The sequence below is a fragment of the Ambystoma mexicanum genome, chromosome 9, assembly GCF_040938575.1.
Source record: "Ambystoma mexicanum isolate Mex_15411 chromosome 9, UKY_AmexF1_1, whole genome shotgun sequence".
In the NCBI taxonomy this organism is placed as follows: domain Eukaryota; kingdom Metazoa; phylum Chordata; class Amphibia; order Caudata; family Ambystomatidae; genus Ambystoma; species Ambystoma mexicanum.
The window spans coordinates 107,550,297-107,576,772 of record NC_090931.1 but is presented as its reverse complement, the minus strand read 5'-3'; the positions used below and the strand labels follow the sequence as shown (position 1 = coordinate 107,576,772).

Here is a 26,476-nt window from a genome sequence, read left to right as displayed (position 1 = left end):
GATGTGTTTCAACTGTTCCTTATCCCCCTTATCTCCTCTTAAGATCGAAGCCTTGGATGATTCATACATTTTGTTTTCCACTTTTGTGCTGCATTAACTGTTTTTGCTACTGTTACTCTTCATGTGGTTAAAGATTAGAAGGACATGGCTCACAATACATAAAAACTGGTGCTCCATGATACAGAGCACGCCTTTCATTGGCCCATTGTATCGCCACTGAAACAGACTCGGATAGGCATCATCTTGAAATGGTAGCACACAATGACAATGTTATTGTTATCATATGTATCTCCACTTCATGCAAGGTTTCTATTCACCATGCATTTTCCTATGCATTATCGCTGACCAGAGAGACCTATACCATTCCTCCCTGCAATTGCAATCATTTTTATCTTTTAAAGTGTAAGGTTCTATGGTTCGCCATAAGGCTTCTTGGACAGGAGTGCTTTCTAAGCGCCCCCCCCTCTCCATTTTGTCCATAGAATGATTATATCACCCTGCATTAATTTTAGACAGTAGCCTGGTGGTAGATGTAATTTAGATTGGGCTCCACCAAGGGTGCAAGTGGATTTGCTGCATTGGTAGCACAGTGTACCTTTTTTGTAGCCATTGGGATACCAATGCATTTTTTAAAGTCCTACTCTGCCTTGCTTGAAGGGCCTTCTTTAGTCTAGGTAAACCACAAGGCAACTTAACTGTTGTGTACGCGTGGTATTGCTGTGAGGCCAGCCATGCAACCCTTGTGTGGGTAGATATAGGGGATACCCCTAGCCTACACTCAATTTTGATCACATTTTGTTAGAAGGAGGGTAGCTTACTTAGCCACTGGAGGACTCTCTCTGTTTTGGGGTTGTAGCTGCATTTTAAGGACCACTGCTGGCCATACTGGCTAGACCCCATGTCATGGGCTGGTTTCCAGTTTTATTTTTTAGCTACTGTAGGTCCTGCTTGGGCTGCCTCTGTCCTCCTGCGGGTCTTCCTCATAGGTTGGGGCCGGCATTCTGTGGCTGCACTGTGAGACATTTTACCATTGATTTTCAGCGTTTCCGCCTTGCTTTGGTGTTGAAAGCTACCATTGCCTGAAGTGTATTGAGAGCCCAATACTCGACCTAATCTGCTCTTCCCGGTCGTCCTTGTTAACTCCACTGTGCTGATGTGCTCCTTTTCTTTGTTTGCTGAGTCTCCAGAACCTGCTTTCCTGGAGTGATCCCTCACGCTGATTTTGCTTTGGTCTTCAGGGTCCCACTCCTATGCAGGATATTGGCAAAGCCATAAGGTTTGGCTTTGCATAGGTAGAGGAGAAGCCTTTTTTATCCTGTGGGGATTTGCAAAGATTTCTTACGGTCTACATTTACAAAGCCAGGCCTGTTTGCTTTGCTAATGCTTGTTCTGTTCTGGGACTTAGTGTGGAGTCATTGTACCCCAGCTCACACTCTATTTGTCATGTTAGGGTCAAGTTGAAACTGCAACAGTTTCTCAGCATCATTTTTGCAGGAAGTCCTGTCCCACTACAGGAAATCTGAATGACGAAGGAATGCAGTAGTAATATCATATAGCAGTAGTAATAGCTTATGCAGAGGTAAATCTCACTGCCTGGCATCTTACAAATATGAAAACATTCCGGAAGGTTGTGGAGGTGTTGCGTCACTTGAGATGGAAACAAATCACAGTTTCCCATTCAGCCTCACAAAAGGGCTTCAAAATAGTCCCAATATTTTGCTTCTGTTGGCATTGGTGTACCCCTGATTCTTAGGATTTCAAGGAAATGGACTCAAGATCCACTAACGCAGGCCAAAGGTTCCTTATGTGATCCTTCAGTAATGAAAGGAAGATGAACAAGAAAGATAAAGAAATTCCAATTTAATGTTGGTCTATGAAATGCCAACTCAGAGTGTCTGGGCAGATGGACCCATAACTAGGTGGGACCTCCCTACCTTCATCTCAAAAATACATATGCATTTAATGAGTAGCTCTGGCTCAAATGCCATTTCTCACATCCTGAGGTCTCTCCTATTAGGTGGCTTCATGGCAGCTTTGGAACAAGATGCCGGAGAACGAGCCAAGAAGAGGAAAGAAAATGAAGCTTTAGCAAATGGTAATTGTATAAGTTTTAAATGTCAGCATTGCTTATGTATTTTGAAATTCAGATTCTGCATGAATATTTTCTTTCTGTAATTTCACAATTATTGTCCAGGTTTGTTCTCTTATTCTCATTATTTCTCTCCATTCCGGATGGCTGTGTTATGTCTTGCCAACAAAAAAGGGTAGCTGGTGTATACTGTGGTTAGATTTTTAAAAGTGCAATTAGACCTGCATTTCCTATGTTGTGACTCTAAAATAGCACCTGAAGGAGTGAAATTAAATGTTCCTATGATTTTGTGTGAATATTTAAGGAAACCAAACTGTTGAATTTGGCAATAGTGATTTAACGTCTAAAAGGTAGCTTGTTTTGCCACATCTTTTGAGGAAGTAGTGATTAGGGTGCATGGAAACTTTTAACTAAAATTAACTGACAAAAGAGGCTGACACAGTGATATGTAAACTTTTCCAACTTGGTTGCTTGTTAGCCACAGGCGGGCTATGACCAGACCTTATTAGCATTTGACACACTTCAAAGACACTGGAGGAATTCCACCTTCTCCCCAGAAGAGGAATCAACCAGGATACTGAATCAATGTGAGGAAAAGTCCATATCCAGGCAAAGAGCCCCAGGTGGAATGAGAATGCAAAGTTTAGGAAGACTGGCAAGTCACCAATACAAGGAACGAGCCATGGTCCGATTGTCCAAAGCAGATGATCGGTAATCCAAAAGCCGGACAAATGGCATGTGTTTGGAAGTGGCCCGTGGTTGGCAATAGGTAGATGGTGTGAGAAACCTGAAGGTGTCTCACCCGCTGGTCCCTATGGATCTGTCATTCAGGTGGCCAGGACACGGCCATCACTTTTGGATCCAGTTCCTGGAGGTGGACCAGTGGGCGAGGATCACCTGGGTGAGGGGTCTTCAGGGAGTGGAAGTGGGACACCAGATCCTTGTAATACATTTACCCCATCCAAAAAGGTTGGATACTTAGGAACTCAACACCCCCAACCCCTTTTCCAACGCGAACACTTTCTCACAGGCAGCTCACTGTGAGAGAAAACGGACTAACACCCGAGCCGTATACCTGACGTGTCCCAATTCAATGGTCAGGTAGGGTTAGGCAATTACTGATCATTACACACACACCTGACTTCCATCACACTTCCCCACATGGATAAAAGGCGGAGTACGAAAGCACACTCTGAGCAAGGCAAAGCATATGAGGAAGCAGCAGTTCCAAGTATGCAGTTTAATACAAGGTGAAAGATGGGAAGGCCGAAGAGGATTGCAAGGAGGGAAGTGCCCTTGACCTTTTCAACGAAAGACTACTTTTGTGAACCTTCAAGAATAGGTAACATAAGACCAGAAATCAATGCTGAAGAATTCTGGGCTCTCCCGCGCCGATAGTCTAGGCAGAGAGAATCGTCTGCCGCTGTGGTACTGTCCTCGGCTCCTACAACAAAGCAGCGCCATTGAAGTCAACACAGGCGGTGAGTTGGGGAGACTGATACTGAACCGGTCTGTGTTGAAGCCAAGGTTGCAAGCGGCACCATTGTATAGTGAAATCTGAAGAGAACAGTGTATGAAGTGTATGTGGCAAGCAACGCAAACATAATTAAACAGTAGATGAGGGATTGAACTTGGAAGCTTAGATGCGATACCGTACACAAAGTGATCTGGTACCACGTGGGTGCTCATTTGAAGTCTCTGTTAGGTATCCAGCTGAGAAGTGGCAAATGTGAAAAGTACTGGTGATTAGTGAGGCTGGGATAGCTTCTTTTTTGCACCTACTTAGATTATTTTTTCCTTTTTGTTAGTGTTTTTCAGTTGAATCAAGAAAAAAAGGACTTCAATGTGCTGGACAAAAGATGGTTTATTTGCATTCTGATGGTACTTTTCTATTTCTTAGTTAATTTCTGGATTACAATAGATTCTCACAGAGCCAAGTCAGAGCTGTTTGCTGGCACGAGACCCTGCTCAAGGACCTCCTGTGGACTTCTGTACAAAGGACTATTTTGGTATAAGCCCTGCCCACTTTCCCAGAATTCCTTATTAAAGGCTCCTGCGCGCATCTGCGCGCGCGCATCAAGTCGTGAGCCAAGTCAGAGCTGTTTGGTTTTCGTTGGCTCGTCTGGCCGACAGCCGCGCATGTCAGCCTTGTCAGCCCCTCCTGCAACGCTCTTTCCTTTGCTTTCCCACTTTCACTGTGCTAAAGCGAAGTCGCGTTACTCGGTTTTTGAAAACCTACACTCAGCCCGACTATCACCTGAAACCGACAAGTGTCCTGTGCAACAAGAACTCACAACCAAGGAAAATAGCTGTTTTAGACTTGCAACTCTTGATTTACACATAAATGTGAACACTCTAGCATAAGCCAAACACTGCTAGAAATATCGTACTAGGGCACAGGAGTAAGTGTTTTCCTGAGTCCTGACTGTTTAAAATCAATAGCGTGATAGAACGTCACACAAAAAAGGCATTAAAAAAAAAGCTGTCTGTAATAAGAAGTGTAAGGTAATCATATGATCGCTTTCAACTTAATATTAACACAAAAATCTTCGGTTTGTTTGCAATTTTGTAATCAAGATTTGCTACCCAGACCCTAACACGTTTATCACATATAAGAAAAAAAAAGAGAGAGCACAAACCGCTCTCACTGTCATACCATACTCATAGCGGGAACGTCCACCATTTACTGACTAGCTGGCCCCAGAACTCCATGCACTGATCCATCTTGGCATTTCTCTGCCTCGAGATCAAGGCCAGCAACTGACAGTCAGCGGGCAATGTAGCAGGGACAAGATTAAAGACTGCCCCCCCCCCCCCCCCCGCAGCGACTAACTAAAACATGGCGGCCCCCTGCGTAGTGGCAAATTGAGAGCATTAGCAACGGCTAACAAAGACCTGATGAAAAACACGGATGAAGATGTTTGCACAGAAAGCAATCTAGGCAGTTTTTTGGACAACAGTGGGGAATTAGAACACGCAGTCTCCAAACCTGTAAGTTCCCACACGTTTGATGATCAAATCTCAGGTACCCATGGTGACAGACAGACTGAAAATGAAAACATGTTGCCTAATGTATTTCCCCTTAAGGCAGTACTTGATCCTGAGCTTTCAATACAACAAAGCTTTTTAAGCATTAAAGATTGTATCCATGCCCCTAATTGGTCTCTCTCGAAAGGCAACTGTCCACCTATTCCCCATTTTGCCACATCCATTATGGGTTTGGTGGCGAGTACCGAGTTGGACAAACGCATTCGCCTATCCCTTGGCCCATCAACTCCTATACAACCAAGGGGTGTGGGGGGGAGAGACAAGGTCCACTTCCATAAACTTGATCTCGGAAACCCATTAAATCCAGGGATAGAGTTTTCCCTGCCACATCGACCAGACTCACACCTGGAAAAACTTCCCAATCCGTCCTTAAAGAGCAGCAGCTCTCCACAGTATGACACGGAAGAACCAGACTTTAGGCAAAAGATGAGATCATGCTCAAGCCCATGCCATTCCCCCCACCCATAAATATTAACTTCCCTCCCAGGGTGGTCCCCCCATTGGACTCTTCATTTCTTCAAGAACATAAGGAAGCAGAAGCCTCTTTCCCAGTCCTAACACAGATCCTAAATCTCCTGGACAAGGGGCATGAGCGCACACATCAGGACATAAAGGGCCTAAATAACAGGCTAATAGATGTCCTTACAATAGTATTTATTCGTATTTTTAAAGCACACAACCACCTGTGGGCATCGTGGCGCTGTTATATATAAAACATTGGCTGGTTACAAAAGGAGGTTTGATAATGATTACAAGGCATTTTGCTTTACAGTAGCATTTTTAGTTACATACAGACATCAAAACATTAAGGTACAGTTCATGTCAGCGGGGGAGGGCGGAAAGATTATGGTTTTGAGGGATTTGCGAAAAGAGTACAGATAGGCTTAATCTATGAGAGAGTTGGGGAGGTCATTCCAGAGCTTGGGTGCTATGTGTGGGAAGCCAATGCCTCTAGCTTTGGCTCTTCTCACGGTAGGAACTTGGAGTAGGTTGGCATGGTGGCTTCTTGTAGGATGGAGGGAAGATTTCCTGGTTATGGTTTCTGTTAGATAGGAAGGTGCAGTGTGATTGATGCATTTGTGTGTGAGTATTTTGAAATTGATTCTTATCTTAACTGGGAGCCAGTGAGCATTTCTTCGGGCCTGCAATAGATGGTCAAATTTGGGGATGTGTAGAACAGCATGGAGCGCATTGTTTTGCACTATTTGGAGCTTGATTAGATTTTTGGATGATGTGCCGGCTAAAAGGGTGTTGCAATAATCTAGTCTGGCTCCTATGGTGGCTCTAGCGATGGAGAGGCAGTTAGGAGTGGTAAGGTAGGGTTTTATGGCATAGATGACTTTGGTGGTCAGTGCAGATGAAGAGGAGATAGCGCTGACTTGTCTTGTCATGGAGAGTGTAGCATCTAGGTAGACTCCTAGGGTCTTCAAGGCAGAGGAGACAGGTATGCTAATGTTAATGGTCATGTGTGAGTATTCTTGGCTGAGCTTGGATAGAGTTTAGCTGGGGCCAGGATGATGATCTCTCTTTTGTCGCCGTTAAGGCAAAGACCATTAATAGCCATCCAGGTTTGGATCGTGGTCTAGAGGTTGAGGAGAGCTTTTGTGTCTTGGACATAGTCTCCAATGAGGGGGAGGAGAACTTGTGTCATCTGCATAGTTTGTGTAGGCTATGCAGAGAGTCCAGTAAGTCAAAGAGGGGTTTAGTGAAGAGGTTGTAGAGGGTTGGTGCAGTGCATGACCCTTGTGGAACTCCACAGCTTATGGTGGTAGGGGGAGCGTTGGCCTGGTCAGAGTACACTTTTATGGCTCTACCTTCTAGATGGTAAGCAAACTTGAAGCCCTTAACTTTTCAAAGGACCTTTTGAACATCATCAAAACCGTCCCAATCCCCGATCCTCTCCAAATACACAAACTATGAAAAGGCTTGCGAACTTCTGAAAGCTTCTCACACGAAACTTCTACTCAAACAGAGCCTCTCTTAGACTGTACGATTAAGTCACAAAAATTTGAGGTCCCATATACCACTCCTAAACGACCTAACAAGAACCTTGAAGATCTTGCCTTAATGGAAAAACTGGCTAACGAACATTTTGCCCAATCAGCAATATTGGAAGCCATTTACACCCAACTAGAGGCCATATCCACCCAATCGATTCCCTTGGAACACCCACCAAAGAATAGATCAGGAAATCTAGAAAAACCAAATAGCCCTTCCTCACTGACAAACATCATGGAAGAAGAGAAGAGGCTTGCGAATCTGCCAGAAAGGCTGACATAAAAACAAAAAATCAGGAGACAAATGAGGATAGTAATCCTAAATATTTCGTCTCATGAAAGGAGAAAAGACTCTACATGAAGGCCCTAAAACGAAAACCTAAAAAAGAATGTGCACCTGAAAAAGAAATATTTTCTGCACCGAGGAATAAGAAAAAAGGGAACTTCGTAAATACATCGGAAGAGGCATATCCTCGAGAAGAGGGCACCTTTGATCTAACCCAACTAAATGAAGCAAGTAAAAAAGCTCTGGGGATGGCTAACACCATTACTAAATCTAAATCGCCAACAGTAGAAAGCCAGAATAAATTAATGGAAGAGGCAGAGGGTAACTCCCTATGCCCCAGGGAGGGTGGACAGCTGGCCTGTAATACCCTCACCGCAGTCTTAAAGTCAAAGACTTATTCCAAAAACTCCAAGGGGAAACAAAAATCATTACTGGTTGAACAGTTTTCAGCTAACTCTCAAAAAAAACCTACTTTCTTTAAAAAATCTAAGGGAAAGCCCTCTGAAAAAGAACAATTGATTGTACAAATACCTTCAAGAAACGTGCTTCTTGAGGATAGGGAAGTAGCTTTTCTTTCAATGGACGGCCCTTTACTCAGACCTATACCACCTAAACGTGTCTCCCTACATTCAAAAACATTGAACTTAAAAAGTCTAAAAAGCCCCTGTAAAAATCTAGAGGACAATAGAGACTTCCAGAAAACTGCTGGCAACCTCTCTAGCAGCTGGAGGCCAACCGCCAACTCGGGCTCACCCCCACCCCCCTGAAATCAGGAAGGAGCTAATTCCATTGCTACAAACAAACGAAGAGGGAGGGAACAACATGGAGATTATAACCTTGGCACAACAAGAACATTCAAAGATTGGATATTGGATTGCCTGGTGAGACGTCAGTTGAGCTGGCAATGAATGGCTCAGGATTGTCAAGAGCTCTTAAAGAACCAGCCGATAAAGAAGCAGAACACGTGATCAAAACAATCCTGCAATCGCTACTTCAAGAACAAGAGGTAGCAAGAAATACTAAGGAAGGGTCCACCCACACGACGAACCTAAGAAGATATGGCCTGCCAGACAAATTAGGAGAGAAGTCTCCAGGCTATCCAACAATTAATTCCCAACCAACCAACAATCTAATGGGGAGAGAACTTCCGAATAAGGGGACTCTTGAAAATCAGCCCCATTCTCGGGTATCCCAGCCAGAGAAGGAGGGTGAGGCTTTCCACAATGCCCAAATAGTTAACAACTTGTCTAAATATAACATGGACCAGACACAATGGAGAAAGCCTATCCATCCCGAGTACCCAAGTCTAATTCAATACTATTTATTTGAGCATGATGGCCCGTCCTCCCTAACAAGAGGCAGAGTCCTTTCATTGTGTAATGAAATTGAGTTACTGAGAACGATCTCCTCGGCAGACAATAAACTGGTGGACTTTATTCATCCAGAACGGCTTGACTGTGTCCGCTTGGTTCTTCTACTCACCAGAACCATGTATGAAACATTCTTAACCGTCTCTGATGAATTCAATAGAATTTGATACCCTTTCTCAAGGACACTAGATCGACACATTATTGTGAAAAACCGAGTAATACGATGGATAGAGTGAGGGAGAAAGCGAACCAGTTTAACCATAGTGAACCAGCTATAGAGGAATCGAGCTTGAGATGGCTAGCCCTATCCCTGAGAGACTCAATCGCCCAATTAAGGGACATGAAGGCTCCCTCCTTTTAAATTAAGTATTCTATCGACACTCTCATGGAACTCCAGGGGGCACATGCACCTTTTAAACTTGCACGAAATCTTTGAAAAATTAACTCAATACTCAGTGATCTGCTTACAGGAGACTTGGATGACAGGACCCTTTATACTGGACGGCTATCAATGCTACCAGGACTTGGCCTCACAGGGCCCTTTGTGCCGCCCCTTCGGGGGACTTCTTACTGCTATTCAGATCAAGGGCCCCTTAAAAGTCTGCAAATGCAAACTGGTGGCAACAGGTTTCTTGTCAGTACTACTCGACATAGTCCCTCGTAAAGACATAATCTCCCTACTAATTAACATTTACTGGCCTGCCAAAGACAATCTAGAAGATGCCTTATTACTCTTGCAGGAACATGTCTCAGATTAAATGTCTAATCACTCTGGCCTGCAAATCATGGTCGCTGGTGACCTAAATGCGGACCTCACTCCTCACATATATACAGAACAGGAACCAGACTTTTCCCACCATTCGTCTCTCCTTGACATAGGGAGAGACGCTTGAAAATTAAAGCAAGGCAAGCAATGGTTCAAATTTCTTACGGACTGGGGCTTATCCTCGCCCTGCACGACAACAAAAAAGGGCTGCCCCTCCCCTACTTGGTCGAACGGGATCCACTCATCCACTATAGATTACATATTTATCTCGCAATTCTTATTGGAGTCAGTCGCAAATTTTGAGACACTTAAATCAAAATATAGTGACCACAGTATGCCTGCGATTTCTATATTGTTATGGAGACCGCCCCCAGAAGACTTAGGAATTAGTGCAAATTTTGAAGTTAATTTGTCAAGAACAAGAGTAAAATGGCATGAGGGTAACATCAAGTCAGCCAATAGGATTTTTCTAAAAATTCTTGACGAAACCACAATCGAGGACAAACGGATATTCTTAACTCACAATAACTTTCGGACCTTTGTAGGATCCACCTTAGAGTCTATTCTGACCATAAACCCCAAAAAGGCTCTAACAAGGGTTAGCAAACACCATCACATCTATGATGAGACTTGCCTGCAAAAAGAAATTAGGCTGCTCAGTAGATCATGCCCTGACCTGGTACTTCTCGAAGCTAAAACCAAAAAATTGAAACAGAAATATAAAAACTGGTTGAGGGGCTATAAATCACTCACTCTATCAAACTGACAAAGAGGGGATGATATCGGCCTTAAGAGATGGCACCTCGCAACAGTTTTGGCTCATAATTAACTACTTGGAATTGCTGCAATCGTCATGCAAATAAATCCAATCTCTGAACAGGACTGGAAGGGTCACTTTGGCCTGATTTATAACAAAGTAGATCTAAGTAACAATTGGACCAAGATCCTATCCGCACCATGGCAGCTAAGCTTTAGTGTTACAGACATTTAGTCCCAGATAAAGTTAGCAAGCTCCTCAAGAACAGCAGGACCTAATGGTCTTTCGGATGTGGTATTCAAAGCAAACTCAACCAATTGGGAAAAAGCCCTGCACTTCTTGTTCAAAGACATTATTGCAACAAGAAGCATCCCAAAAACATGGCACTCATCCTACATTATTCCGATTTTTAAAAAAGGGGAGGGGAGCCTGCCCAAAAATTACCGTCTGATCGCCATACTTGACGCGGATTCAAAGATCTTTGCGGGACTAGTACTGAGAGAAATTAATCAATGGATAAAAAACAAATCCATTTTATGCCCCATCCAATATGGTTTCAGAAAAGAGATTGGGACAGAAGTGGGCGGCATAATCTTAACAACTCTTCAACATCGGACTCAGACAAGAGATGCCACTCCTGTATATCTAGCGGCTATGGACTTAAGTATGGCCTTTGATAGTGTGGACAGAAACATACTCTGGGGAAAATTAAGATCGTTGGACATTCCCGAAAATCTACTATCGATTCTAATCCATCTTCATCTCCACTCCCGAGTCCAAATAAGGCTAAACATCGACGGTCTTCTCTCGACCCCGATAGAAATTCAGAACGGCCTAAAACAGGGCTGCCTTTTTGCCTCAACCCTTTTTAACCTCTACGTATCGGATGTGGGGAACAGCCTAGACAACAGTGCTTTCATTCCTCCAAAAATAGGTAATACGAAAGTGGCATGGATAGCGTATGCCGATGACTTCCTCTTGCTAGACCAGTCCCCTAAAGGCTTACATCGCCTGATAACGTCTTTCCATACATACACAAGCACAAATAAACTTACCATTAATGGAGCCAAAACTATCATTATGACCTTATCAAATAAAAAGGAATACAAAACGGGGAAAAAACATTCCTGGTTCTTAAGTAATGAAAAATTACGTGTGCACTCAGCTATGACATACTTGGGCTTCCCAATCTTCGACAAACATAGTCAATATCTGTACCGAGAACATCTCACGAAGAAAGTGGGCCCTGTAACAGCACAACTAAAAAAAGTAGATAATAAATTTGGCAAATTTTCAATCTACCAATTTTTGCGCTATTTTAAACTAAAAGTGATGCCAAAAAAGGTCTATGGAACGGAAATTTTCTCAGAAGATGCTACTAAAGAACTCTCTAAAATTGAGTCAAAAATATTAAAAGGAATCATGTATTGGCTACCAAAATCAGTTCCAGTGGAAGTAATACAATATGAATTAGGTTTAATTACCTGGAACTTCTGGGTGTCATGGCGCAAATTATCCTTATATAGAAGACTAATCAATGACTCAGGCGACAACCTATATAGAATTGTAGGTGAAAGCCTAAAGAGTGGCCAACCAGGTCTAGATCACCTGCTAAACTTGGAAGCTTTGTGTGAGAAATATTTTCATAAATTAGGAGTGGAAAAGGAGACATTATTAAAGAACACAATGCACGTAAAGAAATTGCTACAAAATGCAGACTGGGCTAAAACTTCTGCAAAGGTGGCTGGCTCTAAACTTTATGGTCATTTAGTGACACACCAGAAAGTGCTTGATCACTTGGAGCCTTACTTAATGAAGTACCCCAGTCGTGCTATGCGCAATGAGACAATGCGATTTTGCTTTAATGTTTGTGCCACTGGTGAGATCCTAGAAATTCGCTCCAGCAAAAGTCAGAAAGACGCCGGGAAAGCTGAGTTTCCCTGTAGGTTCTGCATTGACTCCAAAAATAAAGAAACATTATGTCACTTACTCATGGATTGTAAGTCACTAATGACAGAAAGAATAGAACATTTCTCTAAGTTTGTTAATTCAATCGAGACAGTTATATCTGATATGCTATGGTGAGAGATGCTGCATGGATCTGGGATATCACTTAAGATGGCGGTTATTCGATTTTTTAAAAATGTCTGCAATATCTTGTAAACTGTCAACGCACTGTAACTTTGCACCCTGTCTGAGTCACTATGAATGAACACCAACCCGTGGAGATAGTTTGCTAGGCTCCATATTTTAACAATTCAATGGGGGTCATTCCGAGGTTGGAGGTAAGGCATTACCGGCACCGGTAAGGGTGCCGATGCCGGTAATCCCATACCTCCGTATTCCGAGGTCCCTTTGCGGGGACCCGCAAAGGTACTTCGGAGGTAATTACGGTACCGTAATTTACCGTGCCATAATTGCCTCCTTCCCCATTCCCATTGAGCCCTATGGGGCAGAAATGGGAATGGGGAAGGGCAAAAGGTGAATGGGGAATTACCGGTCCCTCCAACCCTGGAATGGACCGGTAATTACTCCATTTACCATGCCGGATTTGGGACGGTTTCGGAGGCAACCATGGAGCTAATTACTCCATGGTTAGCTCCAAACCCGGAATGAGGCCCAATGTGTTTGCTCTTCGGTTCTGAATGATGTGGATTACTCGTGGCTTGGAGGAAAGGAAAAAAACTTAATGTACATTGTCAGGATGAGTTTAATTGTATGTCACTTGAAGGTTTCAATGTTGTATTTTATTTGTTTTTAACTTTTTTAAAGGTTTGTTTCACAAGCCAAAAACAAAAAAAAAAAAAAATAATAGATTCTCTCTACACGTGTTTCACCATTCAAAAATGTATAATGGACCATCAGGAGAGAATTAGTTAGATAATACCTGAGATATAATTCATAAAACGGAAACAAAGGAAAACAAAGTATTTAGATAAAAAAATAACTCCAAATTAGTCTTCAGTAACACAATCAAATGAATACAATTGGCAATCCAAATACATTTTGAAGCTGGATAGCTTACCCTTATTTTGGAGGGTATATTTCTTAATCTCAGAAAATGCTCTTTCCAGAATCCACTAACAACACTTCCTTATACAATGATTTTGGTTCCTTATAGATTGACTACTTGTTTTCATATAGCTATGTGAAAAGTAATAAAGAATTGTGAAATTGAAGTGGTCCTGCTGAGCTGGAACCGGGGTGAACAGAGACACCCGAGATTGAAAGCATTGTGATAAGAGAAGGATCTGGGCCCGGATGAGGGGGATCTGAGGTGAATAGTGAATCGCCTAAGAAATTGAGTACTTGTGAAAATCTGAAAGAGGAAAAGAACTTATTGTTTAGTTTTCGCATCCGGCCCTGTTAATGAAGAGACTTTGAAAGACAAGGAGACTTGGGCACAGAAGACCCTGATGCTGATGCTAATGATTGAACTGTATCCTCGTGCTACAGAAGCCAGAGACTGTGCTAAGCTTGAGTGTACCATCTTGTCCCCTGCTGAAAACATTGGGAAGGGAGGCTAACGGCTTGAACATCCTTGTATATCATTTTGTGGACACTTCTTTCTTTTCCGTAACATTGTTTCCCACGCTATTTGTATTTAGAGGTAAGGATTGGCAATAGGTTTATTAGTATAGGCCCTTTTACTTTGACAAGACACCACTAGGACTGCGTTATTATTATTTGATGTAATGTAAATGAATTTGTAAAGTGCGGCAAAGACCTGGTGGCATCAAGGCGCTAATGGTCGTAGCTTGCTTAGATTTAGGATTAGGTAGGCATTTTTCAAACCTTTTTCAAGTTCAACAAACAACCTTGAACTGTGGTCACTTGTGTCGGTCATACTGTTGATGCCCCGAAACCAGTGGAGGAGCGCGAGCGTTAGCCGCGGAACGGAAGAAGAGCGAGCATTTCGCCGTGAGCGTGATCGACTGCCGACTTCAACGCATCACACGGGATCGACCGACAAGCACCATGCGCTTTGTTTGGATTCATTTCTTGTCCAAGTTGGTGTTCATTATTGTATACACCATTAAGAAGACGCTTTGAAATAAGGTGCCACACCCGTAGATTCGAACGTACCTATTCAGTAGAAAATTGCGGTGTACGCGAAGTAGACGCAGCAAACGTTCCTCCACTTTCCATTATATAGATCACAGAAGGTGCGTCATTGCACTTATGAGCTTCAGTTCTATGGATTACATGCAACTAACATATGACAGCCACGACCCTAGATCATAGAAAGTGAATATTTGACGGGAGTCACCGCCTGAACAAGTACCGTGGCCCACCTTTATGGATACAAGTGCTCTCCATTAGTCTGATAGTTCCTTGCCAGTCCTGCAGCTGAGGCGTGCAGGGTTTAAACATTGCCGACACTCGGTCTTCATCCTGTGCAATCCTGCAAAGGCAACAGTGATATTGAATCCTCCTCCTGCTGCTTTGCACCTAGAACACAGTGGACCAATCACAGGACCCTGAAGTTTGGAGTCCATATTCCACTGGACTTTAATACTGATCATGCACAATAGCATTTCGTTTGCAGCATTGTTAGTTTGTTTATTTAGCTGTTCAATTTTAGAGGCTGATTTTTAACAATTAGCTTTTGCGATAGTAGATTTGGTAGACGGCAGACAACCCCTCTTGTATTTCTGTTTAGCTTTTTTTTCAAACACAATCAGAAAGAAACATGTTGGGAATTTATGAGAGAATGAGTATGTCTGAATTCTGAATAGGGTGAATGCGGTGTATGAAGTGATTTATGTTTTGGTATTTATACAACACAACATCAGTGAACTTGGTACTTGGATAACTATTGGTTTATCTACAGTCTTTCTTCCACTCCCTTTTTTTGTCTGCCAGTATACCTAATAATCTTTTATGGTGTTCATTTTCTGCACCTGCACTTTTCCTGAGACACCATTGTCTATTTTTGAAATGCTTGCTGTCCACAAGGATTTTTTGTAACATTGTTCTAAAGGAATAAAATTATTAGATATATTTTTGTAAAACGGATTTGACTCGTTTGTATAAACTAAGGTTTGTTCTTGTGCAAAGCACATTGTGGTTCAATCTTGAAATAGAGCTAATAGCCCCCTAGCACTGTTATGTTTTCTGTTCAAGGCTTCGCCTAATTTTGAGGATGCGCTAGTAGTGGGCAAGTTTTTGTCCTCTTACCTCTCCTTTCGTGTTTGTAAGGTCATACTGTTCATACCATTCCTTCCTTGCAAAAGTTCTAAACCAAGAGTATTGCACAGGAGTAGTCCGGACAAGGTCAAAAACACTCCCTGGACAGTAGCAAGTGGTTAACAGGCAAAGTTCTGAACCAGGGAGGGTCCAGCCTGGGTTTGAGAGAGAAACAGGGTTTGATACATAAGAATATTAGGAAAAGAGCTAGAATACGCTAGACAGGCACTTAGCATTCACCTGCATTGTAAAACCGATTGTGGTGTGTGTGTGTCTCCCTTTTCAGCTTTTCTCCTTGTGCATTACTGTCTCATTTAAGATATTCACCCCTCAGGTCACTGTAGTCACACCTCTAAGCACCACATGTCTTACTTGGGCCATCCTCTTTGCCCTAGTACCTCTGTCAGGCTCTTGCAATCTGGTACCGGCAACTCGCTCTGCTCCTGTTTCAGCGATTCTCTGGAGTCCTTTATTACAGATGTGGCCCAGCCATCTGGATCCCTCCTCCAGTTCCGTGGCCTTGAGCAGGCACCTGCTCTCAACTCCAACCAGCTCCAAATGTCTCCCCAATCTCCAGCTCCCTCCTCAATCACTCACAGGGACAGACTGCAGCTGTGTGCTTTTATAGTGTTGTGTTCTCCCCTTCCAACCTCTCTGATGATAACAGTGGATTCAGATCCATGGAGGATAGCTCAGCGGCAACATACTTGACTTGGAAACAAGATGACACAAAGCAACACAGGTTCGATCCACGGGTCAGCGCTTAGAAACCTCAGGGTGTTAAGCGTGTTATAAATACGCAACTACGAAATATTCCTGTAACAGCTCCTCGATGCCCCTGGGCTGTGTGAGCGCTTTACAAATTCAAATAAAAATAAAATTAAGATGTATTAGCTGGATGCGGTTGGCTGTTGGACTCCTATGCCTAGCATGGCTTAGAGCCTGATTATGGGTTCTTCCTGTGCCTGCCACACCCCGACCATGCCTTTTAGCTTCTATCTGGGTTAAGGGAGGTTTGTCTTTTGAGGCAGCTGTTGTATGCATTTGAATGTGGCCTTCACCCTGAGGACGGCTTGATTCCAGTTCTGATGTGGAACTTTGGGCTGGGTAGTCACTACTCGTGAGTGGCTAGCTCACTGGTTGCCGTGCCCTAAACCTGCCCCCACGGTGGACTCTCTTGGCCAATCTGCTGTTAGCTGTTTTAGAGTTTATGCCTTTTGTGATGGCTGGCTGGTGTCCTTAAAAGGTTCAGTAGCTACAGGGTTCACTGTTTCAGTGGAATCAATACTACTGTGCCGTGGGAGAGAGTCTAATAGCCCTTCTCCTAAATGGCCTATGCTTTCCAGATGTATGCCTTTGAGGTCTGTTTATTCCCCTGAGTCATTGCAATGGGTGTTCTGTCGGGATTGGCAACCGCTAACTTCCCTGATTTTATGTCCGATGATTCTGTGTTCCTAAGGCAGCAAACATTCCCAAAGAGGTGGATGATCTATCAGGCGGATTGTGACTGAACTCTGCCCTGTGATGGTGGTCCAGTGAGGGTGAACAGTGGCACCTCATATCCACTTGGGGCCCATCATCTTCTAGATTGGTACATAACCTCCCCAATCTAGAAGATGATGGGCCCAAATTGATATGAGGTGCCCCTTTCTCACCCCACCCAGAACACCAGAATAGTACATCAATACAGTGCAGACAATCATGGGAGTTTGTCACAACAAACAGGATGATGATTACAGAACTTTGCAAACGCCTGATTTATAGAGACTGTGTGCAGTTTTACAGATGGTTCCTTTTGATCATTGTGCAATGTTTCCACTGCAAGCTTCTCTTTCCCATGTGCTATTTGCGAAATGCTCCTCCTACGCTGATGTCGAAATATACATCTTTGTGCTGCCTCCGACTGTGCTGAATGGTTTTGGGCAGATCTCTTTTACTAATATTTTGCTTCTTTTCTCGGGAACTACTCGCCCCCAACCTGGAACATCCTCCATATGTCCCTACCACAACCTTTCGCCCACATTCAACGATTACTCACCCCAGGTTCAGCCTGCAGTCTTCCCCCACTGCGTACCCCATCAGGCCGCTGTCTTCTGCGCAAGGACTACAGAAGATACCCCATTTATTTGTCTGCTCTTTTCCTCTGTGGCCTCACACACTTCTCTTGCCATGCACTGGATGCAAGAACATCCTGGTTGCCCAGCAAAGAGTCATTGTTAATTCAGGGAGGATAATACCTGGACATGGATTGAGAGCCCAACCTTTTATGGGGAACAGGAAGGTACTAAAGTGCAGTCAAACCCAATAAAGGCAGGGCAGCAGAGGGGTATGTCTTAGACAAGAGGGCTGCGAAGGTGGTCAAGGGCTACAGCGAGACAAAGAGCGCTTAGATAATTCCAATTAGACAGAAGAGTACAAACATATACAACTATTTATTAGCCCTTTGTATACACTCTAAGCAATGAAAACCTCAGCTAGGTATTATCAAACAGCCACTATCAAATATATAGATAGATATACACACATACATATACCCACTACTGAGTGGGCTGGTGCCGGGGGTTCTGTACATAACCCCTACACTTTAGCTTTGAGACAGTTAAGCAGTACTTGGCAAATTCACATGCAATACTTTCAATATCTGTGTGTGGTAAAGCAAGAGTTGGAAATCCAGGAGATTCAAAATCAGTGAAACAGGTTAGTCATCAAATGGAGAAATGTAGTGAAACATCTATTAGCAATCCTAGAATTAGATTCATAGCACTTAGTAGGTCCCCCCTTTTTTGTTGTCACCGTTGATATATATGTTTTTAATTACGAGTGATATTAGATATTTATGCTTATTTTTGTATATGTATATTGAGACACAGCACTAGTTTAATGTTTGTGACTGTTGATGGTAGCTAACTACATTTTGTTTAAAGTGTTGCTTATTTCTCTAAGCAAGGTAGAGCTACCACTACGGTGGTGTTCTTGGGGATTCCCCTTAAGTTTAGTATAATCTAAGTAAAACGACATTGTGTACACCAAGCATTTTTACTATCCATCTCTTTTCTCACTATAGACCTCCCAACAGTCCTCTGCCACAGGCATTCACCCCCCAATCATGACCTGAATGCAGACATAAACTGGATGAGGGCCGTGCTTGGCCACTTTGTACTCCTCTAACTTAAAAAGCGGAGCTGCAGAGCATAGTGCTGACTGTTAGGGAGAATTGTTATTTCTTGTGCCAATTCCCCTCAACCTGAGAGACCCCCAGCACTTTTGCTGGACTTCTGGGATTTTTTGCTTTGTTCTACTGAGCGAGTGGGACCTTTACCACTCAATCATTGTTTTTTCCTCTGAGATGGGAACCCTATTTCAAATGGATTGTGTCCTCCCACATATTCCTCATCTTTGATATTCGATATCCAGCTTCAGCTGCTTTGGCAAAGAATGTTGGCAGAGGGCGCTGTGCATCGATGCAGTCGACTCAAAGTTCCTCGAGGGCCTCCGTCTCGAGGATGATGTCATCCAAGGAATATATAGCACGTGCAGCGCCCGTTGGCTTCAGTTAAATTCTTCTGTGAATGCTATTGCTTCGAGAAATACGGCGTGCTTCATTACTTCATACGCAAGTATGTCTTCTTTGTTGACACTGACTACCCCGAATACCGGTTCAAGCATATTGTGTTACGGGGTGGAGCATTGGACCTCGGCCTGCTCCAAGTGGCAGTCGATGACCAGAAAGGCCCTGAAGGAGCGAAAGGAGAAATTGGCAGTAGGTTGAAACCCCAAAACATCTACCCCGACCAAAAAACCTTCAACCGACGAGTCGCAAGGCGACTCTCTTCGGAGGAAGAAAGTTAAAAGATCGAGATTGAGGAGTGGCTCCCACCACTCCTCATCGTCATTGAGGAAGTCCAAAAAGAGGCACCATAGGTCGCCTTCTTCGACTTCATCGTCGGACACTTCCCCTGAGAGGGTATCTTGTCCCACAGAAAAATCCACATCTGCCGAATGGGAATATTTGAGCAGAAATGCTGAAAATATTTGAGAAGCAGAGCGCCTTCCAAAGAAGCCGTTAAGGAAAAAGCTCGACCCAAATCCCATGCGCCCTCAAGCCCTGCACGAAAGTCTGATCCTCATCGAGAGCCGTCGAGGCCTCGATGCGATGAACAGTCATCGAAGGATCGAGCCGAAAACATAAGCACAAGTCGAGGTCGTCGACACCATCCAAGCCATCAACGCCAGCCAAGGCCCCGACATCAGCGTTACCTTCGACGGCATCAACGCCAGCTGCGCCACCACTGCCAGCTGCCCCATCGACACCGGCTGCGCCCTCAATGCTCGCTGTACTGTTCACGCAGAGCACCCCATCTAAATATTTCCTGATACCCAAAAAGGATGGAGGACTGAGACCCATCTTGGACTGAGATACTTGAACAGGTTCCTCAGAAAGGACAAGTTCCAGATGGTGACACTTTCGCAGATCTTCAGACCCTCCAACTCCAGGATTGGATGGTGTCATTGGACCTTCAGGATGCTTTTTTCATGTGTCAATCCATCTCGAGCACAAAAAATACCAGAGGTTCGCAGTTGGCGGTTCTCATTATCAATTTCGAGATCTGCCATTCGGACTAACCTCCGCCCAAGGGTTTTACCCAAACTGATGGCGGTGGTGGCAGCGAGTCTCGGGGAGAGGGGAGATTTACATCTACCCCTACCTGGATGATTGGCTGATCAAGGCACGTTCTCCCGAACAAGTCCGGGATCATCTAAACGTCACCTGCCACTCTCTTCACAGACTGGGCTTCTCCCTCCATTACGATAGTCACATATGACACCTTCTCAAAAGCTCCAGTTCATCAGAGCTGTACTAGATACATCTTGGGGAAAGAGCTCGCCGCCTGAGGTGATGGCTCAAGACATTCTACAGATGGTATCCAAAATTCAAAGTGCCCAGTGTCTACCGGCCTTCGATTTTTTTTTTGAGGTTGCTCAATCTCATCGCATTCCGCATTTTTCTGGTATCGGAGGCCCGCCTGAGAATGAGATCCCTTCAATGGGCCCTCAGAACTCAATGGTGCCAGTTCTCAGGAAAGATGTCAGGCCTATTTCAAGTTCCAAGCAGGGTCGCCCTGGATCTTCTGTGGTGGGCCTGCAAGGACAACATTCTGAAGGGAGAACCCTTCATGCAACCATGGCTGGAGATAACAGTAGTGACGGACGCCTCACTCACGGGGTGGGGGAGCAAACACCAATGATCTGATAGTCAGCAGTCGTTGGTCTTCATCAGAGTCCAAACTAAATATCAATCTTTTGGAACTGAGGGCAATCAGACTAGCACTGAAGGCCTTTCTGCCCTCTGTGCAGGGAAAGAATGTCCTGATAATGACGGGCAACACAGTGGCTATGTACTACCTCAACAAAAGAGGAGGTGTAGGGTCACTACCACTGTGCAGAGAGGAAATGCAGCTCTGGTACTGGGCAATTTAAGAAGGAATCTCTGTTGGCAGTTCACCTAGCCAGAGAAGAGAACACAGCGTCAGATGCTCTGAGCAGGCATAAGATGGTCTCCCACGAGTGGGGACTAGCTCAGGAAGTCCTTCAAGAGATCTTCACCCTTTGTGGAACCCCTCATGTGGATCTGTTTGCCACCAGTGTCAACCGGATGTGCGAACTGTACTGCTCCAGGGAATTTCCCCCCAAGAGGAGCTCTAGGAGGCGCGTTCATAGTGGACTGGGAGTTTCCACTCCTGTACGCATTTCCTCCAGTCCCTGTCATTCCTCATGTGATCAGGAGGTTGAGAAAGTTCGGGAAACACTTGATGCTAGTTGCCCCAGATTGGGCCAGGAGGATGTGGACATGTCCATCTGACCTCCAATATGTCTTCCACTAAGAGAGGACCTTCTCTCGCGGGAGGAGGGTCGGGTTCTCCATCAAGAGGTCAAGACAGAGGTCAAAACACTCAGCCTTCACGCATGGTTTCTGAGAGGCTAAGATGCAAGGATTGGGACCTCCTCGATGATGTAATGGAGAATTTGGCAGCCAGCAACAAAGTCTTTTGTACCGTTGCTGTTGGAACAAATTCTGAAACGGGTCAGAGACAAGAATGTAGATGCTTTTCTGTGTAAAACTCCTGAGGTGTTATCCTTTCTAATATCCTTAGCCAATCTGGGGCTTCAGGTTGGAACTATTAAGGGCTATTTAGTGCAGCTGTCCATCTTTAAGCGCTCGTCTGAAGAATGTTCATATTTCAAGATTACACTGGTGACACAATTTCTAAAGGGACTCACCAATGTGTTTCCCCATCTCCTTTACAGGTTCCAATTTGGGACCTTAATCTGGTACTAAAATGTCTAATGTGTGCATCCTTTGAACCTTTACACTCATGTCCATTAAGGATGTTAACTTTTAAAACCCTTCTCTTGGTAGCTCTAACTTCAGCCCGTAAAGTGACTGAATTTCAGGCACTTTCATCCAAGCCACCCTTTACTATCTTCCATAAGGATAGAGTTGTTCTGAGCGTTAAGCATTCATTCTTACCCAAAATAATTTCTGATTTTCACATAGGGCGGACAACTGTTTTACCTTCTTTCTATCCCCCACCTCATCCTGCTAAGGAGGAGGAGAGATTGCATAGGTTGGACCCTCGCAGAGCTTTTTGTATCTAGGCTATCAAAACTGTGCATTGATGATCAGCTTTTCATTGGCTGTACAGGCCACAAACTGAGTCAGGCTGATAGGAAACAGACTTTATCCAGGTGGATCATTTTGGCAATTCTGAATGTTACAAACTCGCAGGCAAGGATCCTCCTGAAGGATTAAGGGCCCATTCCACCAGGGGCATGGCTACCTCTACAGCCCTGCAAAGGGGTTTACCGATAAAAAGTATTTGTGAGGCAGCAACGTGGTCTACTGTTCACAAGTTCACAAAACATTACTGCCTGGAGTCTTCCCTCGGGCAGGATGGGAGCTTTGGAAAAGCAGTCCTGCGTTCGGTTCTTGAAAACCATTAATAAACTAAATTCTTACTCCCTCCACCAAATCTAGTACTGCTTTGGGAGTCTATCAAAGATGAGGAATACGTGGGAGGACGCAATCCATTCGAAGAGTAAGTTACTTACCCTTGGTAAGGTATTCCTCATTGCCCTCCCAACCTACCCCACAGTAGAATTTCCCATGCTATAACTTTCGCTCCTTCATAGTTGAGTACGTTAATTGCCGTGGTTATCCGAGTATTTCTACTATAAGAAAAACAAAACTGAAACCAACGGGCGCTGCGCGTGCTATATATACCTTCGATGACATCATCCTGGAGACGCAGGCCTCTGAGATACATCGAGTCGACTGCATCGCCGCACAGCGCCCTCTGCATAAAATAAATTACGAAGAAGCTGAAGCAGGATATCGAATATCAAAGATGAGGAATACATGGGAGGAACATCCAGTCGAAAGAACATTACCATGGTTAAGTAACTTGTTCTTTTCTGCTACTGTAATTCATTTGACTTTTGATGGGATTATGCTTTCCTCCAAGTATTTCACTACAGGCATCTGTAATGGATTATTGCAGCACACAGCACCTAGACCCTTGGACTCCCATTTTTATTTCCTATTACTTTTCCATGAGAACTACTGTTCTCAAGGAGAGTAGGATACTTTTATCTTAGCTTTCTTTTTGTGGGATCAGCAAACACCACCTTATGTGGACTGCTGAGGGGGCTAGGCCGTAACCCCTTTTCCACTTCTCCTGTAATTTTTATAGTTAAAGTAACATACACACCTAAATGGCTGGTGGCAGGGAACACTTTTCTACCATTTGTGTGTTAGTTATTTGCATGATGTTTTCTTTTCCCAAAATGGCCCCAGTCTTCTTTTATCATCATTTCTCTTTTGTGTTCCTTCTTGGCCCTTCTTCTTCGATTCCAAGTGGGGTGGGTCATCTTAGAGTTTTGCCTTTGGCGGGATCCCTTTGTGAAGCCCGCCAAGGCTCCATGTCTGCTGATGCAGGAAGTGAGGGAGGAGCCTGAAACCTCTCCGGCCTTTGTCTGAGGGTGTGCGTGGCTGGAACCAGTTTGAACTGGGTGGCTGTCCATCCTGTGGGGACAGCCACGCCCAGGTTATTGACAGGCCCTTACGACTGAATTAATGGGTTCCTGCATAAAAGGCACAGCTCTTGGGACACTGGAACATCAAACAAGAAGATGACCAGAGACGCCTGCAGCACCTCCACTGACTGCAGGAGCATTACTGCTGTCCTGACCTCGTTTTTTAATAGACAGGGACGCTCCGCCAAGGACAACTTCCTCCTCTGGGCTGGTGGGCATTATCAGCCTCAAGACATTCTTCAATTTGAGCCATCTCTCAATATCCTGCGACCTTCTAGGGTTGCAGATTCGCAATACCCCTGGTACCTCGACCACCTTGAAGTGCATTGCTTTGCCATGGGCAAATCTTGCTGAAACTTCTGTGGCATCCATGTGGTCCTGATTCCTCTTCTTAGAATCCCCTCATCGGAGGGCAGGACCGAGAAAAGCAGATGATTCCAACCGGCTGTGATCGTTAGCTCCTGGGGATGAGAAAATGTCGCCAAAACCACAAACCGATGCAGGAGTAAGAAGAATTACTTGCTAGCGAGTCCCTCTTCTGACTACTGCTGCAGGAGCCCATCAAAGGTTCCCCCTTTCGTCACCATGACCAAGGATCAGGAGAATGGTTTTCAGCGTGCATCCATAAGGTGTCCTGCTACATCATCTTCTTCACTCTCAAGGTACTGTGGGACTCTTGGTAAACTTACCTTAAGCCGTTTGTGTCGCTCCTTTGCTTTTGGAACACTATTTCTACTGTTTAGGAGTTCACCCCTTTTCAGTCACCCAAGCCTATTTGCCTGTGTCCTTACAGGAAGGCTTCTTCTAAGCTACTCTGCTTTTTACACTTGTTACATACCTGTGCTGAGAAGATTTGAGTCGGGACTATTGCTCTCCTTTTGATTTTGGCATTGCTGGTTCCCTTACAGTAAATCTTCTAACCCTCTTGGCTTTGGCATTTCTTGTTCCCCTACAAACCTGAACTGAAGAACTCCTTCCTTGTTGGGGGGAAAAGACTGCCTAAACGGAGTTGCTACAAGTATTGCTTGCCTGTGATTGTTGCTCTTTACATTCTTGAAGTTACCTATAGTTGAATAATGCAGAGTTAATTTAAAATAAGTACTTTTACTGGCCTGAACTGAAGTCCACCTGTGTGTGGATAAGAAAAGTATATATAAATGTACTTGCCTGCTTTATTTTTTCCTTATGATTCTAAATGTATGTTTCATCTTGCTAGTTGATACAATATTCCTTTAGTTTATAACTGCCTTGTGTATATATAAATTGAATCACTATGTTTGGTATAACTACAAGTGTGTAAGTGTTTCTTTGTATCTATGTCTGTTCTGATTTCTGTGTACTGATTTACAGCTCGCATTCCTCCTCCTAAGATAAGCCTGGCTGCTCTGCCACTCTACCAACCTTGGGTAGTATAGGCCTATTTTAGAAGTTGTGGCCCTCAAACCAAGGGATATGTCTTGTAGAGTCCAATCCTAAATGGACTTTGGAAAAACATACCTAACACTTACAATAGCACTTGTGTATAACACTGTCTTCGGGTCTCACCTGTGTGTGTGTGTGTGTGTTGTAGTCAGTCATCATATAGATCAGTAATTCACTGTGATGAATTCAGTGGAGTCATCACTGATCTCCTGGCAGTAACCTCCTCTCATGTGACCAGGGGGACGGCAGTCGCTACCTGATCCTTACCCTGGGCGCGGAAAAATGAAGGCGGATCACATTAGGAGGAGACAGCCTCCCAGAAATGGCATGACTCCATCGGGTGAGAAATGGTATCCCCCATTTTTGTCTTTGAGGATAATCTTCCCATACCCAAAACCTTCATGGCTTATTGCGATTCAACTACACCTCCCCCTACTTAAACCTTTCACCACATCAAATGAGCCAAACCTCCGACCTTGATCTATTTGTCAGAAATTACAAGACCACCTTTTCCAGGTCCAATTTTCAATCATCCAACAATATGTCACCATTTAAATCTATTGTAAATGATTATTCAAGCTTTACAAATCAACTACCAACAGTGGAATTCTTCCCCATATTTCCTCAAGTATTGGGACGAAGAAGAGGGAAAGAGTAGCACAGAGGGGGGTAAACCAGAAGCCCAGTTAGCGTTGTAGTCTTTCCGCGTAAGTACCTGTGCCTGGGAAATTTAACAGATGGAACCGAAATGCAAGAGGCAACTGTTGGTGAGAAGATGTTTCAACTGTCTCACATGCTCGAGGAACAGAGAAGCAGAAGCAAGCATGGTGGAGCCAGGTTGGCTCACCAGCAGAGAAGAGGGTAGACGCTGATAGTGGGTCATGCTGCCGAGACGCCAGGAGAGAGACGAAGACTCCTGGGCATACGCTGACTGCCGCTTGCAAATCCTTGCTTACTGGAGCCAGAGGGGAAGCAGATGTGTGGGAGAGACGCCATGTGAAACGAGAAACAGGAAATGGTCACAAAGGTAACCAAGCTGCATACCTTCATCAAATGAGCCCGAGAATGCCAGCATGAACCGGTGACTCAACCCAATGGTAGTGGGGACCCCAGGTGTATCAGTAACCGCACCAAATACCAATACCAGTTATAAGAACCACAGAAAGAGAGAAAACAAAGGAACAAACAGTAAAAAGGTGAAGAGAAGTAAAATCCTTATCCATGTGTGAATGTATGGAATGTAAATACATGCAGGCACCAAAAAGAAATGTATATTAAGAGGATGCGATATCCAATTAAGTGGATATACAGTTGTGGAAATGGTTGGCAACCCCTTGTGAATGCAAAGAGCCCAGGACAGAGAAAATACCAGGCAACTACAAGTGTGCAAGAAACAGAAGTCCTGCCAGAAAAGTGTACCAGTCAATTGCAAGTGTGTAAGAACAAAAGCCCTGGCA

The 26,476-nt window shown here is 44.2% G+C and overlaps 1 protein-coding gene across 10 annotated transcripts in view; it reads left to right on the top strand.

Moving 5' to 3' along the window:
- Nucleotides 1-26,476, top strand: part of LOC138487712 (adiponectin receptor protein 2-like) — a 1,243,553-nt gene that overhangs the window by 919,047 nt on the left and 298,030 nt on the right. For all 10 annotated transcript variants that reach the window (XM_069614254.1, XM_069614248.1, XM_069614245.1 and 7 more), the window contains one exon: nt 2,018-2,095. In XM_069614254.1, the coding sequence (XP_069470355.1) occupies nt 2,018-2,095 (78 nt within the window). The remainder of the gene's footprint in view (nt 1-2,017; nt 2,096-26,476) is intronic.